We start from the raw sequence: 15,181 nt of genomic DNA on the forward strand, positions 1-15,181 counted from the left end.
CCTTAAGGGGAGGGAACCAGAACTTTTTCCGCATCCCCCTGCCCTTCCAAGAAGGGCTAGTGGGCGGCTGGAGACCAGGAATACTAGGAACAGGTTTCTGTGCGCCGCCCTTATAAGGGTTGAGGAAACAGTGGGTGATAGACTGAAGAAAAGGGGAGAGGGAGGGCCTCGAAAGCCCTCTTGGCGCTGAGATTACAGTGGACACCGACACGCCGCCGGGCGTCTTCGAGAACACTTGCGACGTGGCTGCGGGGTTGTATGGTCTCGAAGGCTTAGCCTCGCCCAGAAAGCTGCGGGTCAGCAAGAAGCCGGGGAGAGTTTCACCTGCGGGAGTTGGGGTGTTCATAAGAGCATCATTTTATGAGGGTATGAGAAAGAGGAGGACGTGGGGGCAGTGAGTCTTGAGGACACGTTCTGGGGCAGCCCGCAACGGAATGTATCCGCAGCGTCTGGGGGAAGGACAAGGCTCCGTCTCTGAGTCTTTCGACTTTGTCCCTCAGGGCCCCTCCCGGTTCTGCGGTCGCCCTGACCTATAGCCACCCGCAAGAACTGCCCTTTCCGCGCACCGCTCCTCACACCGCTCGCGCTTGACTGAGCACTTTGGGGGACTCTTCTAAACCCCGCCTCTCCTCGCAACCTGTGTTGGCCTAAACTGCCCGGCAACTGTGAACGTCACACTACCATGGCCCTACCAGAATGGAGGAAACTTACTAGACAACCCCGCCCACTACGCTGAAATTACCCGCCCCCCCCCCCGCCCCGCCCTTGCAGGTGCTACTTCGGAGTCGTTGAGCTCCCGAGGAAAGCTGGAGGGAAGGACCAGGGCGTGGCGAGCTCTGTGGCTGGCGCGCTTACACTTCCTCTAGCTCGCCCTCCATTTTCCACATCAAAAAGGCCACGGCTTTCCGGGCTGCGGCTGCTAGTGCTTGGAGGGGCTGTATCCCACTCTGGCTCATCCTTGAACGTGGACGTGGGAGCATGGGGGAGTGGAAGGGCAACCATAGGAAACAGAAAACTTAAGGGAGGGTATGGCACACTTCGGACTGTGAAGTGCGCAAATGCTGGTGAGCCGTTGGTGCGCTGAAAACAGGAGAAACCACAGTTATAAAACACCAACTTTATTATAAATATCAAGAATCCAGAGTTTGTTTATGGGCCAGCATATGCCTTTAGTCCTATTGGAAAGCATTCTCTCTGTATATTCTAAAGTTCTTCTCATTTTCAGGGATCCACTCACAACAATCCTGGCTCTAAACCCAGTTACACAAAGGGGTTAAAAACTCTGTTTTCTTCCAAGAAATGTGCATTTTCAAGAGGAGCTTGGAGAGGGGGTAACATTCATGGCAGAATTTCAGGCATGGTTCTAGGATGTCACTCCTCCTAGAAGCAGCTACCTATAGTGCAGCTCTGGTAACACCTTTGTTCCCAAATTCTCCACTACAGAGGGCAGAAAAGAAGGGAGGCAGGTGGCACGTGCAGGTCTGAGAAATCTTTCATTCTGGAGCACCTGACCCATCAGGAGCCTGCAACATGGTCCAGTAGCGTCCCCTCCTCTCCATGAGCTGCTGGTGGGTTCCTGCTTCACAGATGGTGCCTCCTTCTAGGAAGAGGATTTGGTCAGCCTGCTCCACCAAGCTGAGACACTGGGTGATGAGAAGCACAGACCGAGAGCACCGCTCAGGGCTTTGGTACAGAAGCTGCTCCACCTGAGAAAAGACACGGATTCCGTCAAGAACCCAGGGAGACATCTGTGTTTCCAGAGCAGGGACGGATCTCACCAGGATCACCGCCACCTCTGCCAACAACCCCAAAGAGTTGAAGATTCTTGTTCTGAGTGCTTCTCTGTCCAACCTTTGATTTGTTAAGGACCGTTTACATGAGGTGGCAACAGTAGAATAAAAGTAAGAGTCCTGTGGTGAAATCCATAAGGAAAGAGTAAAGGGCATCAAATAGTCTCTCCTCTCTACCTATAAACTGGGGATTTTCTATTCTGTCTTAAGGAAATATAACTTATTAGCAAAAAGCATGAGCATTCATGCAGGTTTGCCTTCGGGTCTACTCTCCCCTGCTCAACAGCTCAACAACACTGAGCAGGTCACTCAACCTCTCTTAGCCTCCATTGTATCATCTGTATAATGAGGATAACAACGCCCAGCTCACAGGCATTTATGATTAATAAATGAGTGAGACAGTACATGGGGAGAGCCTAGTATCATGTCTGGTACATAGTAAAAGAGTAAAAGCTCAACTGATATTAATATTATTAGGATGGTCTTCTTATGTTTGGCTTCAGAGATTCAGAGTCTGTAGACAGTCTCTTTGAATTGGTTCTAAGCATGCTGGAGAGCAGCTGCTGGGAACTGAGAATTCCAAGGACTGGTTTGGATAATCATGTTAGCATAGCTCACACAGGATGAAGGAAGGAAGGAAGACTGGATGGGATGTAGTCACTAACAAAATGTCTCTCTCACCTGTAACTGGTTATTTGAATCGAGGGCACTGGTAGCATCATCCAAGATGAGCACACGTGGTTTCCGGATCAGTGCTCGAGCCAAGGCCACTGCCTGTCGCTGACCCCCTGATAGCTGGCTCCCAGCCTCGCCTGCCTCTGCAGAGATAAGAGCCCAGGTGAGGGCTGGACAACCACCTGTGCGTCCATGTGCTTGCGCACATGCGCGCGCGCACACACACACACACACACACCAAGGACTGGCTGCATTCACCTTCCTTCTGGGAAGGTGAAGGAGTTCTAAGGATGTGAGGATGAAGAAGCCGTAGGAACAAGATCCTACAACTTCAGACTTCAGTGGGTTGGGAAGAGCTGCTGAATAAAGGTTTCCGTAAAGATGTCTGGGTGAGGACTGAGCTGAGGGAGCACCTGTGTGATAGCCCTGAGGGAGTGCAGAGATGAAGCTGTGGGCTCCAGACTCCATTGCGGCAGCTATGACTTCCTCCAGAGCTGGCTTCTGGACCAGGCCATAGGCAATATTTTCTCGAAAACTCCTTCCAAATAGCTGTGGCTCTTGTCCCACTGCAGCCACCTGGGACAGAACACGATGAAGAGTCATAGAACACGGAACGCAGGGGTATGGTTATTTAGAGATTGCTGACTCAAAATCTTTCTCGAAGGCGTATCACAGAATTACACACCACAGCCTCTCTCCTGACAGCATCTCATCTCCATTCGAGGTCCGCCACTCCCTAGCCCTCCTTTCGGAGTGCTTGGTGAGAGTGTCATTGAGAGTTCTTCTCACTCAACGCCCCCTGCCTCCCCCAGGCCATCTTCTCGCTCACCTGTGTGTGCAGGTAGTGGTGCTCATATTGGGCAAGGGGTTTCCCATCCAGCAGCACCTGCCCGTTCGTGGGCTGATACAGATTCTGCAGCAGGGCAGCCACCGTGCTCTTCCCAGACCCATTGGGTCCCACCAGAGCCATCACCTCACCAGGACGCAGGGTGAATGTCAGCCCCTGGAGGCCAGAGAATCAAAAATAAAGAGCCAGACTAAGGCCTCTAACTTTGCGTCTGTCATGGTCTCATTACATAACATGAGAAGAGAAGAAAGGGGGGAAATGGGGAAATATAGCAACTCTTACCCTCCCAAAGGCATAGACCTCTGTTCGTCAGGGATGACAGCTCCCCAAGGAGCAGAGATGAAAGGTGAGGCAAAAACCAGAGCGAAGACCAAGCACTGATATGCCACACACTTGGTATTACATATCGAGAAAACAGGAAAAAAATCACATTCTAAATCACAAATGGAACGGAAAAAAAAGATAGAAGACTAGAGACAGATTCTGCTCCAGCAATTTCTTAGGATGCGAGACCCTTCCCCCTGAGAGCCTCTTCTCGATTCTCCTTAGAAATTCAAACCAGCTCTTGAGTTTGGGGCACTTGTATGGAGAAGATAGTGCTCATCTTAGCCTTTGAAGGGTTCGGAAGGCTCTGTCTGAACCCCGTGTTCAGCAGGCTGACGGCAGAAAGGAAGTTTAGCGTGGCAGGGTCGAGAGTGAGGCTGGCAACACCAACGCTCGGTACCTGCAGCACTGGGACATCTGGACGGTTTGGGTAGGCGAAGGAGACATCTTGAAACTTGACAAGGCCCTCCAGGGTTACGGAAGTCAACACTCCACTGGCAGGACAGCCAGGAATCCGGTCCAGGTATTCAAATATTTTCTCGGAGGAGCCCACAGCCTTCTGTACGCTGGGGTATGTGGAGAGCAGTGCCTGGAGGGGAGGGATGAGTCTTGAGAAGGGGGAGAACGAATCCGCTTGCCAGGGTAATGTGGTATGAGAAGGGTAAAGAACGGAAGGAAGGCGACACAGGTGGTGACAGAATGTAGACTGGAAAAGCCTGGGGGAATGAAAATGGCAGGGTCTCACCTGAACAGCTGTGGTGAACTGGATCTGGTAGAGAATAAATGTGACAAGGTCCCCGCTGCTTACCGCCCCACTTGTCACCAGCCGCCCGCCTATGTATAGGATTCCCACCTTCAGCAGCATCTCTGAGATCTGTGGAAAGGCCACGGAGAAAAGGGATTGTGGTTGAAAGATCTCAAGGGAGGTGCAAAGAACTAGACGCATTAGTCGTTATGAAGATATAAAGTCCCTTTCCCCCGGAGAGAGCAGGCGGTTCCCCGGAGGGAAGGGAGACTGCAGCACGGGGGCTCCACGGAGTCCTGCTCGGTCACGCCGCAGAAGTCATCAGTACCATCGCTATCACTGCTATGGCCTGTGAGGAGCACTTTGCTTTTCACAAAAGGCTTTCATGAGTGTAGTGCCATCTAATACTCACATCAACAAGCCTGTAGACAAGGTCATACCACTCCCACTTTTTAAAATGAGGAAACAGTCTCAAGAGAAAGGAAGTTACTAGCCCATGGTCATAGAGCTAGCGAATGGCAGCAACAAGCCAGGAATTCCCAAATGCTGCTCTAGTTCTTTCCATTGTATAACAGATGCCCCCCATCCCAGGCCTCTGCTATTCCCGTGGCTCTTGCCAGCACATCGCAGAGTCCCAGCATGATTCAGGACCAAGTGCAGGAACTCCCTGAGTGCTGCCTGAGAGGCGAGGGAAGGTCCTGGAACTGAAAAACGTGGATCTCCCTAAAAAGGGGGCTGGATGGACTCTGTGTGCCTTGGTGAAAGGACGCCATCCAGCAGACCCAAAAAGAGGGAGGCAGTTAGGAACACTGAGTAGGGTGAGAACACTGAACAAACCATCGCCCAGTGGAGGAGTGTGGAACAGAGTCATGGAAAAGGGAGTGGAGTCAAGGCATCTCAGGGACCAGGGAATAGGCACTCATCTCCAGGTCCTCACACTGATGGTCCAGAGGTTGACTGCATAGGCCAGAGCCTCCTTCTGATGGAGTGTCTTCATATCCTGCAGCTTTTGCCTATACTTCTGGGCCTCAACCTCCTCGTTGGCAAAGCTCCGGACTGTGGGCATAGCTGACAGAACCTCAATGGCCACCTGGCTGGACCCTGCCAGAGATTCCTGCACCTGTGCTGCCAGCATCTGTAGAGACATGGACAAGAGATGTCACACAGGGTTGGCAAGCCATAAGGGACACTAATACCTGAGTTACCTAGTTGGAGATTAAAGGTGAGAAGAGGCAGGTGAGTGAAGAAAAGAGAAGGGGGCACCATTATACTCCCTAGATACTAAAGAGGCACAAAAGAGAGGAGATCAGTGAGAAGGGTCAGAAGGAATCATAATCTTGAGACTGGTGATCATGTTTGCAAAGACAGATTGTGGGCAGAAGTTAGAAGAGAATACACCCAGAATCTGGAGCTCAACGCCGAGCAATCCAGGAACATGAACTGTGGGGCCAGGGAGTCCCGTGAAGATGGGGGATCAAGTGAAGGTGCCAGGAAAGAACTCAGAGGAATTAATTCTGCCTAGTCTGGAAAAGGAAGGTCTGTGAAGGGTGAGATCTGTCCCAGGACATACCTGGTGCCATTTCCCCAGCGCCTTAGGCAAAAGAAAAAGCAGAGGCAGGACGATCAGGGTGACCATGGTGAGGGACGGTGACCCCCAGAGCATGAGCGCCAAGAGACACAGCCCTCGCACCAGGTACCACAACAATAGGCTCAGCTCCTCACTCAGACTCTCACTCAGGGTGGATGTGTCCTCTGTCACCCGGGAAGTGATGGCTCCTGCCGGTAGGGGAGAACACAGGGGATGAATGAGAGGCTCGGAGTGGTGGGGGGAACTAGCAATGAGCCAAGGGGAGGGGAAGAGGTGACAACACAGTGTTCTGAAGAAGCTGAGGAAAACCAGGTAAGGGGGATAGGGCAGTTTAGGGATCTCAATGCAGGGAGAATGAGTATTAGAAAGAAAAAGACTTGGGGGCCCATGGGTGGCTCAGTTGGTTAAGCATCCAACTTCAGCTCAGGTCATGATCTAAGTGCTTGTGAGTTTGAGCCCCCACGTCGAGCTCTGTGCTGACAGCTCAGAGCCTGGAGCCTCTTTCCGCTTCTGTGTCTCCCTCTCTCTCTCTGTCCCTCCCCTGCTCAAGCTCTGTCTCTCTTTCTCAAAAATAAGTAAACACTTAAGAAAGGAAAGAAAGAAAAAAAAGACAAAGCGAAAGAGGGAAATCCTGGCCGAAGACTTTCATTTTAACTATAAAGAAATTGAGGCCCATGTGAATTTCCATTTCTCTGACAAATTTTTGTTCCTTAAAGAACACGTATACCCACCCTGCGTCTAAGAGCTTAAGCTGGTCACATAACAGAGCTGGGGAGAAACCAAGGGTGCTGCCGAAAGCAGTCCTGAAAACGATACTGAGCACTGGGCGGGGAACCAAGAGACAGGTTCCGTCCCAAAGCTCATTTTTATCCATTCGTGACCATGCCAGGCTCAGCATTTAGGGTCTGGGCTTCAGTTTCCTTCTCTGTAAAATAATTAGTTGGACTCTGTGACCTCAAAATTTCCAGGTTTGAAATTCTGTAGTTTCTATCTAAATATACACACAGAGGATAAATTATGGGAAAATCTTAGATGGAAAATTTCAGAATAAAATATAATTAATATAATATAACATAACATAATAATATTTTGCTCTTGAGGTATATCAAGAATTAGAACGGACAATGTCTATGTTAGAGAGATCAAAGTTATAAATAAAAAAGGATATATGGGGAACAAGGGAGTGTGTAGACGTATAATAAAAGAGTTTCAAGACACACCCGTTTGGTTCTGTTGGAAAAACCCTGTTTCCTGGCGCAGAACAGCCTGAAATACCTCTCCCTGCAGGTGGCTGTGCACGCGGCCCATGGTGCGGTAATAGACCCCATCACACACGAACTCCAGCACCGCACTAGAGAGAGATGAGGAGAAGAATCAGGGTGTGTTCAGGGGACAGAGAGAAGGTCCCCAAAAGTGCACCTTAGACAGCCCCAACTTCCATCTCCCCCTTTTTCTGGGCCCCTCTTTCTCAACCTTCCATCTTCATTCAGTCCCCAGACCTGGCTGTGGTGAGAATGGACATGAGCGTTAGGTATCTCATGAAACCGGAAGCTGTCCCATCTCGTACAATGAAGTCAATGAGGCGGCCGGTGAAGAACGGCATGGCCATCTCCGCTGGAGAAAGGAGGGATGGGTCAGACAAGCAGGAAAGCTCCAACCAGACTGCCCCCAGCCCAGCCCACTCTTTCACTGTCACCAGTATCCTGAGGGCACCAGCAAAAGCGGACAGAGACACAGCTCTGCCCCTGAACAGGCCACCCTGGAACTCACAACCCTGAGCCCCACCAGACTTTTGGGGTTTACTTAGGAAGGCCAGGGGTCATAGGGTGTGCTGTCCAGAAGGAAGGACTTGCCCAAGGTGGCCAGTGAAGCAACGCCTGCGGCAGCATTGGAGTCCAGGGCTCCTGACTCCCACCCAGTCCTGGGCTCTTCCCTGGGTACTGGGGTGGCCTCACAACCAGAGCTGGGTCGCCTTCCCCTGATCCACATTTCCCAGAACCCACACTAACCGATCTCACTGACCATTACTTTTGATTGACGCCCAGTTTCCTACTGTCCGTCCCTCTTTCCCTGCATCCCTCTTACCAAGACAGGAGAGGACACACAGGACCAACAGGAGCGGGACGCGTCGTATCTCTGCACCCAGGCAGCGTAGAAGCCGGCGCACCGCACCTCCTGAACCCCCGTGACTTTCCAGCACCCAAAGTCCCCTGAGCTTATGCCAAATGGCAGCCGCAGGCAGTGCTGCTACATAACTGAGGGCGAAGGCATCCAGGCGAGTTCCCCAGTGCAGGAGCCTGGAGCTGTGTGAATCCCTGGGAACTCTCCAGGAGCTCAGCTCTCGGAACGAGGCAAGTCCTGGCAGGGCCAAGCTCAGCGCCGCCACCAACGACTGCAAAGCAGCCAGCCAGCCCCGGACTCCTGCGCTTTCGCTCCCGGAGCCGCCCGCTGCCCTGAGAACCCCACGGGCCCCCAGCCACAGCACAGCCCAGCGGCTCAGGCCCACCAGCCAGACCTGCAGCAGCGGCCGCGCGGGGGATACCAGCAAGGAGCATATTCTGGGGAGCGCGCCCCGGAGCAGCACCCAGTCGAGAACCAGCAGCGCTATCCCCAGCCACGCGAAGGAAGTTCGGAACGGGCAGAGGCACCCGCAAGGCCTGGGGGACCCAGAGCTGGCCATGGGCGCGCGGGCGCTGCCGGGGGTCGCGCCCCGCCTGGGACTCTCCGCTGGCCCAGCCACGCCGAGGCTCTGGGTGCCGATCGATCGAGTCTGTGTCGGAGAGCGCTCGGGAACCGGCGGCCGGGAGAGGAGGGAAGGGCGGGCGGAGGCGGGGCTTTCGGAAAGTCCCGGGAATGGCTGGTTCGGGCCGCGCTAGCAAGAAGCCGGCGGTTTCGCGGAAAGTGAAAACGAAAGCGGCAGCCTCTATAGATCTGCCCCTATTCAGAATGTGGCCCGCCCAGACTATTTTGGGAGAAGGCGTGGGAATCCCATCGGAGGTTCTGCGGGGAGAAGCCTGGAGGCTCCGCCTTCTCCACCGCGCACACTCGTTCTTCCTTTCATTGCTACCTCTTGCGGACTCCACTTGTCAGGACTTTCTTTACCCTAGCCTTCGGACTTTCTAAACCCCAGCCCTCTTCGTCATTTGTCTCTGGGCAGTTCTGCCCCAAGTAGGTTAGTGCCTGGTGCAAAGCCGCACCAGAGGACCCAGGCGCCCCCTAGCGGTCATAGTGAAAGCGCGGGGCTAAATAGGCTGCGCGCTGCCCTCGGTCCCGGGACGGAAACCAGTGCCCCAGGCGGCAAGGAGCTTGGCGCCTCTCAAAGATGCTGAGGTCTGGCGAAGTCCACACGGGAGTAAGTAGTCTGTGCTAGAGGTTTGCTTATCAGAGGGGTGGAGAAGGTGGAGCGACAGGGGGACCCTGGAAGCTCTGAGGAGTGAATGCGGTGACTAAGAATGAGAAGGTGGTTTGTAGCAGCCCGCGCTTGCAGAGATGCGCTGCGATGAATACAAGGTGTCTCTGTTCTGAAGGGGGTCATGTAGGGGTCTGCGAAGGACTGGGCGCGCCAGGCTGCTGGAGAAGGAGGTGCTTTGGCTCTTCGCTGGAAGTGTCGAGGGGAAGCTTCTCTGAAATGCTTTCGCTTTCAACTCTGGGCTAGAGAGAGGGGCTGGTTAAATCAAGGGAGGGGTCGGAGAAGGTGCAGATGGATGAAGAAATGGTGCCCTGGGTGACGTAGGACCGCACTTGGGAGAGGAGAAGATGGGCACTGATTGAGAAGGGACAGCTCACTGTGATAAATTGGCCCCTGCGCAACTCATACCCCCAGCCCTGATAATGGGGGTTCCTTATGAGCTGGTGGTGCCCTTCACCAGCCTGATCCAAGAAGGCTCCTGCTTGGCCCAGGTGCTGCTGTGCTCCCTTCCTCGGGTCGTCCCTGCCCACCCCCACCCGTCTGCCCAGGTTAGGCAACCGAGGCTGTCCACTGCCCAAGGCCGGCTGGCTTCTGCTTCCAGCCTACTGCCGCCACTCTTGGCTTGGAGGCAGCTTTGTCTTAGAGAAGTAACCTCTAGAATGGGGCTGCCCTTATTCGATGGCCCTCTCTTCCTGGTAAGTCAGTATGTCTGAGAACACACTCAGGGCAATAGCCCCGGAGTCCAGAGTAACGTAGGGGGTGATGAGAATGCACTAAACCCACTTATAAGGTTAAAAAAAAAAAAAAAAAAATCTCCCCTCCCTGCCTGATGAGCAGTGGGAAGTAGAAAACAGAAGTGAAAACAAGAGATGGGAGTTAGACCTCGGTTTTAGTCCCAGTCTATGCTAATCTGGGTGACCTTGATAAGTCAATTGCCTCCTCTCTGATTCAGTTTCCTCATTCGAACCAAGGATCTTTAGGGCTCTTTCCAACTCAACAGGAGTAGAAAACGTATAGCTTTATTCTTTTCACTTTCCTGAATTCTTTTCCTTAATGTCTTTTCTTGACCTGAAAAAAGTCAGCTCAAACTCCCCAAACAAATCGTCTCTTGGTACAGATCTCTTCCCCTAACTACTGAGATACATGCTGACCTCTTGATCAGAAATCCTTAAATGAGAGCTTTATGTTCAATCACCTCACGTTCCTGGCTGCGTCCCTCCTTACTTGATGCATGACCCTGCTAACCCCTGCAGCCCTTGATGTTTTCTGCTGTTTAATAAACTGGTTAAGGGGGTGTGGGTGGAGAATTAGGGGCCAAAAGAAGACATGACCTTGTTTCCTAAGGTCACAGTCACTTGCTCTGTGTTGGGTCTGCACCACGTCTGCACACGAAACAAGCACATGTGGCGGAAGTAATTCACTTGTGGGGCTGCCTTATACTACAAGTACCGGGAACCAGTGCTTGGAAGCCCCGCACCCTGACCCCCGAGCCAAATTTCTACCTCTGCAAACCTCATCCCCACCTCCTTATTTATAATTGGGAAGGATTCTACTTAGGAAGTTTGGGAGCTAGGGATGTAATTCTTTCCACCAGGTCTGACATTCCCTTGCAGCTGGGAGAGGAGATAGAGAAAATGGAAAGATGGAGGGAAAATCCCACATTGGGAGTCAGCTCAGCCTAAATTACTTTATGATCTTGAGCCGGTCACCTCCTCTCTCTGGGAATGTGTCCTCATCTGTAACATGAGGGAATCAAGACTCTTCCTGCTCTGACATCCCATCCTCCACATCTCCGCAGACGACCATCATGGCAGTGGAGTTTGACGGAGGTGTTGTAGTGGGTTCTGACTCCCGGGTGTCTGCAGGGTAAGTACCAGTCAAGGTGAATGCTTCTGGAAGGAAGCCAATGGCCCCCAGAACAGGCTTTTCTTACCTATTCATGAAGAGACAGTGGAACTTTGCAGAAATTGAGTTAACCTTTCAGAAAGGCCCCTGTCATAGGATACATGGAAAGTACTTGGGTCCCTAAATTCATGGAGGAGAAATCAGGAGCCTGAATGCTTACGTGGCTTGTTCCTACAGGAGTGGGTCTATACGAATAGGGTATGAGAAGGAGGTAGGGTACAGAGATTTCAGAGATTTCCTTCCATTTATGTTTAGAAATAGACATCCGGGTGATTCAGTCAGCTGGCATCTGACTCTGATTTCAGCTCAGGTCATGATCCTAGGGTGAGGCGATCAAGCCGCAAGTCCTCACTGAGTGTGGAGCCTGCTTAAGAGTCTTTCTCGCCCTCTCTCTCCCCTTCTGCCCGTCTCTGCCGCTCATGCTCTCTCTCTCTAAAATGAAATGAAATGAATAAAATAGAAAGAAAAGAAAAGATGGTTCTGCCAAGCAGATATTCTGGCTTCTCATCCAGGACATGTTGAATTAATTTTGTCTCCTCCCTCCTGAGCAGTTTCCCCATATGTGAAATGGGTATATGAGATTAGGTCACTATTGCTTACTTTATGTCCCAAAGAACACATAACTTCCTCTAGATGGGTACAGCAAAGAAAAATTATTTAAGAGCAGTATTCTTAATTTACTACTTTTTGTTTTATTATAAAATCTAATCCTGAGAGTAAGTCCAATTTTGATAATTACTTGCAATATTTGGTTTAATTTGAGATGATTTTTTCTTCCTGCTCTAATCCAAGTATTAAATTTCATGTACTCTGCGGTGGCTGTTCTCTTGTCAAATAAACTTGACAATCATTGGGTGATTAACCTCAAGAGTTCTGGCAACACTAACACTGATGACTGTTGACTCCTTCCCGGCAGAGAGGCGGTGGTAAACCGGGTGTTCAATAAGCTGTGTCCACTACATGAACGCATCTACTGTGCCCTCTCTGGGTCGGCCGCGGACGCCCAAGCCATGGCTGACATGGCCTCCTACCAACTGGAGCTCCATGGGTATGAAGCTTTTGGGTCCTCAGTCCACATTCACTGGAGTTCTCCCAACAACAACCCCTATACAGTGTCCTGTTTTTATTAGCTTTGAATCCCAAACCTGGTTTCTGCATCTGTAAAGTGGAGATCATTAATAATACCTACACCATCTCACCCGAAGGTTATTTTGAGAATCAGATGATCCATGTGAAAATGGCTTGAAAACTGTAAATCACTATCCTAGTATAAATAACAAGAAGGAGGACGATGATGTGGCCTACCGTACTATGAGGCGGTTACCGTGTGAGACGCCAAGGTCATTGGTGCAGAAGTAAAGCTTACCTACTTTCACCCACATAGGCAGGCCCTTGCAGCCAAGAGTTATAGAGTTGGGGGATGGGTGGGTAGGACAAAGAGTAAAGGAGGGGAACATTGAAATCTTCTTACCACTTGGTGGTGTGAGCTTGGTCCCCCTGTACATGTGGGAGAGAAGCTGGAGTTTGAACGGTTACAGGTCGAGGTTTCAGGTTTCAGGTTTCAAGTGTCCCTTGACAGGGATGATGGTAACGGCACAGGAGGGTGGAACTTCAGGAAATTATATTGATCCCTTATTACTAACACTTCCTTCAGGTTGGAACTGGAAGAATGTCCGCTTGTCCTATCTGCTGCCAACGTGATAAGGAATCTCTCTTATAAATATCGGGAGGACCTGTCTGCACATCTCATAGTAGCTGGCTGGGACCAACGTGACGGGGGCCAAGTGAGTGTCTCCCAATGTGCTCCTTCCCTTGGTGTCCCCCACTAGAAGATAGAAGTCGTATGTCATTCGAGCAATGAGTTCCAAGGACATTGCCTTTAAATGTATAGTATAATCTCAACGGAGAAGGAGATAGTAGGGCTTCACTGCATAGCACAGAGACACCCTGCCTGTCTCACTGGCAAGGAGAGGATTGATGCTTCCATAGTCTGACCTGAGGATGCCTCCCCTAGGTGTATGGAACCCTGGGAGGAATGCTGACTCGCCAGCCCTTCACCATCGGTGGCTCCGGCAGCACCTACATCTATGGTTATGTGGATGCGGCATATGAGCCAGGCATGTCCCCTGAGGAGTGCAGGAGTTTCACCACCAAAGGTAACTAACCAAGTGGAAGGGTGCCTGGGGAGGGTTTCTAACCACGGGAAGGAAGATGAGTGTTAGGAACACGATGAGGAACACATGAGTGACCATTTAACGTACTGTCCAAACTGGAACACTTTTGACAGTGAAAGAGTGCAAGACAATACTACACTCGATGGGACTTCAGAATCAAAGACATAAGCCTGGACTGTTTTTTTGAGTGCCCCAAATTAAAATATGCAGTTACCCTAAGAATCATGGTGTGCTAGAGTGGGCTTGGGCTAGCTCATGAGAGTCAGTTGTTAAATATTTAAGGATTCATAAGCTGCTTATTTAACTACTCATAACTCGAAACCCATTGAGTTGGGAGTTTTGAGACCACCAACACCAGGAGATGTTACATATAAAGGCTTTATTTTGTTTTTACTTGGTTTACTGGCACTTGATATGTGTCCCGAGGAGGTGGGTTTTGAGGTCTGAAAGTGGTAGTAACCTTATGGACAAGAGGGGAAGGAAAAGATTTATGAGGCTAAGTCATTCTCTCTCCTTCTCCCCAACCTGAAACCCTCTGCAGCTATCACTCTGGCCATGAACCGGGATGGCTCCAGTGGGGGTGTCGTCTACCTGGTCACCATCACAGCTGCTGGCGTGGACCATCAAGTAATCTTGGGTAATGACCTGCCGAAATTCTATGACAAGTGAATCTTCCTCATACCTCCTTTCCTTTCCTTATTTTGTAATAAACTCTCTGGTTTATTCTGGGACCAGCATCTGGTGTGGTCAAGGGAAAATGGGTGCTCAAGGAGATGAAACCTGGGGGAGAGGGCTTCTTCCCTCCCGGAAGCTAGATACCCTTTCTTAATGTGTTCATTCACATTAAAGATCAATACATGACAAGGGCTTAAAATTGGATGATTTGTGAGTTTCAAAGAACAATAACAACAATCAAAACACTGAGCAAGGTATTAGCCAAATGCTAATAAACTTTATCTCTTATAACCCAAACAAAAGAACTACATGGATTAGATACTAATTTACAGACAGATGAAGGCTTAGAAAAAGTTAGTCCCTTGACCAAAGTCACAGCCAATTCAAAAGCTGAAATCTGGGATTTAGTTCTTTTTTTTACCATATGCCCTTCCTCTCCTGCTACACAAAACTTTCCATTCCCTCAAGCAACATGTATCATGTCTCCCTTAAAAGCTGCAATAATTAGCCAGCACAGTAGTTGCCGCTTAGGAAATTATTACCAGATGCCTGAGTAACTGCTGTTAAACAGGCCGAGTTATGGCGCAGTCTTTGCCATGCACTTCCCGAGTGACAGGACAAACTATTCCCCTTCTGTGACCCCTCATTTCCTCTTCTGTCAAATGAAGATGTTGGGCTACTTGTAAGATGGTTTATAGCTTGGACATTCAATGCCATTTTGCTAATAAGTGAGCTGTTAAGAGATATATTTAACAGAAATCATAGTAGGCTACCCAAGAAGCTTCTGTCTGCTTTTCTTTCTGGATCTCAGGCTTACATATAAATTCAAAGTTCCCTAAGACAATCCTATGCCACGCGGTGCTGGGTGGTTCAGTCAGTTAAACATCCAACTTCAGCTGAGGTCATGATCTCATAGTTCGTGGGTTCAAGCCCTGCGTCAGGCTCTGTGCTGACAGCTCAGAACCTAGAGCCTGCTTAGGGTTCTGTGTCTCCCTCTCTCTGCCCCTCCCCTTCTCATACTCTGTCTCTGTCTCTCAAAAAAAAAAAAG

At 50.5% G+C, this 15,181-nt stretch overlaps 2 protein-coding genes across 4 annotated transcripts; one reads left to right on the forward strand and one right to left on the reverse strand.

Moving 5' to 3' along the window:
- Positions 1–1,102: 1,102 nt before the first annotated feature.
- On the reverse strand, positions 1,103–8,873 carry TAP1 (transporter 1, ATP binding cassette subfamily B member). 3 transcript variants are annotated; one of them, XM_029943850.1, is made up of 12 exons: positions 8,055–8,873; positions 7,469–7,583; positions 7,190–7,320; positions 6,072–6,157; positions 5,952–5,972; positions 5,319–5,516; positions 4,382–4,510; positions 4,037–4,225; positions 3,295–3,468; positions 2,879–3,041; positions 2,472–2,608; positions 1,103–1,706 (listed from the first exon to the last, which is right to left on the reverse strand). In XM_029943850.1, the coding sequence occupies exons 1-12, from the start codon at positions 8,647–8,649 to the stop codon at positions 1,494–1,496; spliced, it is 2,151 nt and encodes a 716-aa protein (XP_029799710.1). In that variant the 5' UTR covers positions 8,650–8,873; the 3' UTR covers positions 1,103–1,493. The 3 variants fall into 3 exon arrangements, with proteins under 3 accessions (XP_029799710.1, XP_029799709.1, XP_029799711.1); XM_029943849.1 differs by having other exon boundaries at positions 5,952–6,157; XM_029943851.1 differs by having other exon boundaries at positions 5,952–6,157; positions 8,485–8,623.
- A 73-nt stretch (positions 8,874–8,946) lies between these two features.
- Positions 8,947–14,318, forward strand: PSMB9 (proteasome subunit beta 9). The gene is made up of 6 exons (XM_029943852.1): positions 8,947–9,321; positions 11,177–11,244; positions 12,200–12,331; positions 12,938–13,067; positions 13,298–13,439; positions 13,999–14,318. Exons 1-6 carry the CDS (start codon positions 9,292–9,294, stop codon positions 14,124–14,126), a joined length of 630 nt encoding a protein of 209 aa, XP_029799712.1. The 5' UTR covers positions 8,947–9,291; the 3' UTR covers positions 14,127–14,318.
- Positions 14,319–15,181: the final 863 nt, after the last annotated feature.

This window comes from Suricata suricatta, chromosome 7, assembly GCF_006229205.1.
Source record: "Suricata suricatta isolate VVHF042 chromosome 7, meerkat_22Aug2017_6uvM2_HiC, whole genome shotgun sequence".
Classification (NCBI taxonomy): Eukaryota; Metazoa; Chordata; class Mammalia; order Carnivora; family Herpestidae; genus Suricata; species Suricata suricatta.

What these genes read in the sequence shown, in the direction of transcription:
- TAP1 (XM_029943849.1), bottom strand. Translation starts at nt 8,649, where the DNA reads ATGGCCAGCTCTGGGTCCCCCAGGCCTTGCGGGTGCCTCTGCCCGTTC. An exon ending in CAGATGTCCCAGTGCTGCAG is followed by an intron (nt 3,469 to 4,036) that starts GTACCGAGCGTT and finishes TCTGGCCTCCAG; the next exon opens with GGGCTGACATTCACCCTGCG. An exon ending in CCCTCAGGGCTATCACACAG is followed by an intron (nt 2,609 to 2,878) that starts GTGCTCCCTCAG and finishes TTATCTCTGCAG; the next exon opens with AGGCAGGCGAGGCTGGGAGC.
- PSMB9 (XM_029943852.1), top strand. Translation starts at nt 9,292, where the DNA reads ATGCTGAGGTCTGGCGAAGTCCACACGGGA. An exon ending in CTGGCGAAGTCCACACGGGA is followed by an intron (nt 9,322 to 11,176) that starts GTAAGTAGTCTG and finishes ACATCTCCGCAG; the next exon opens with ACGACCATCATGGCAGTGGA. An exon ending in GACTCCCGGGTGTCTGCAGG is followed by an intron (nt 11,245 to 12,199) that starts GTAAGTACCAGT and finishes CCTTCCCGGCAG; the next exon opens with AGAGGCGGTGGTAAACCGGG.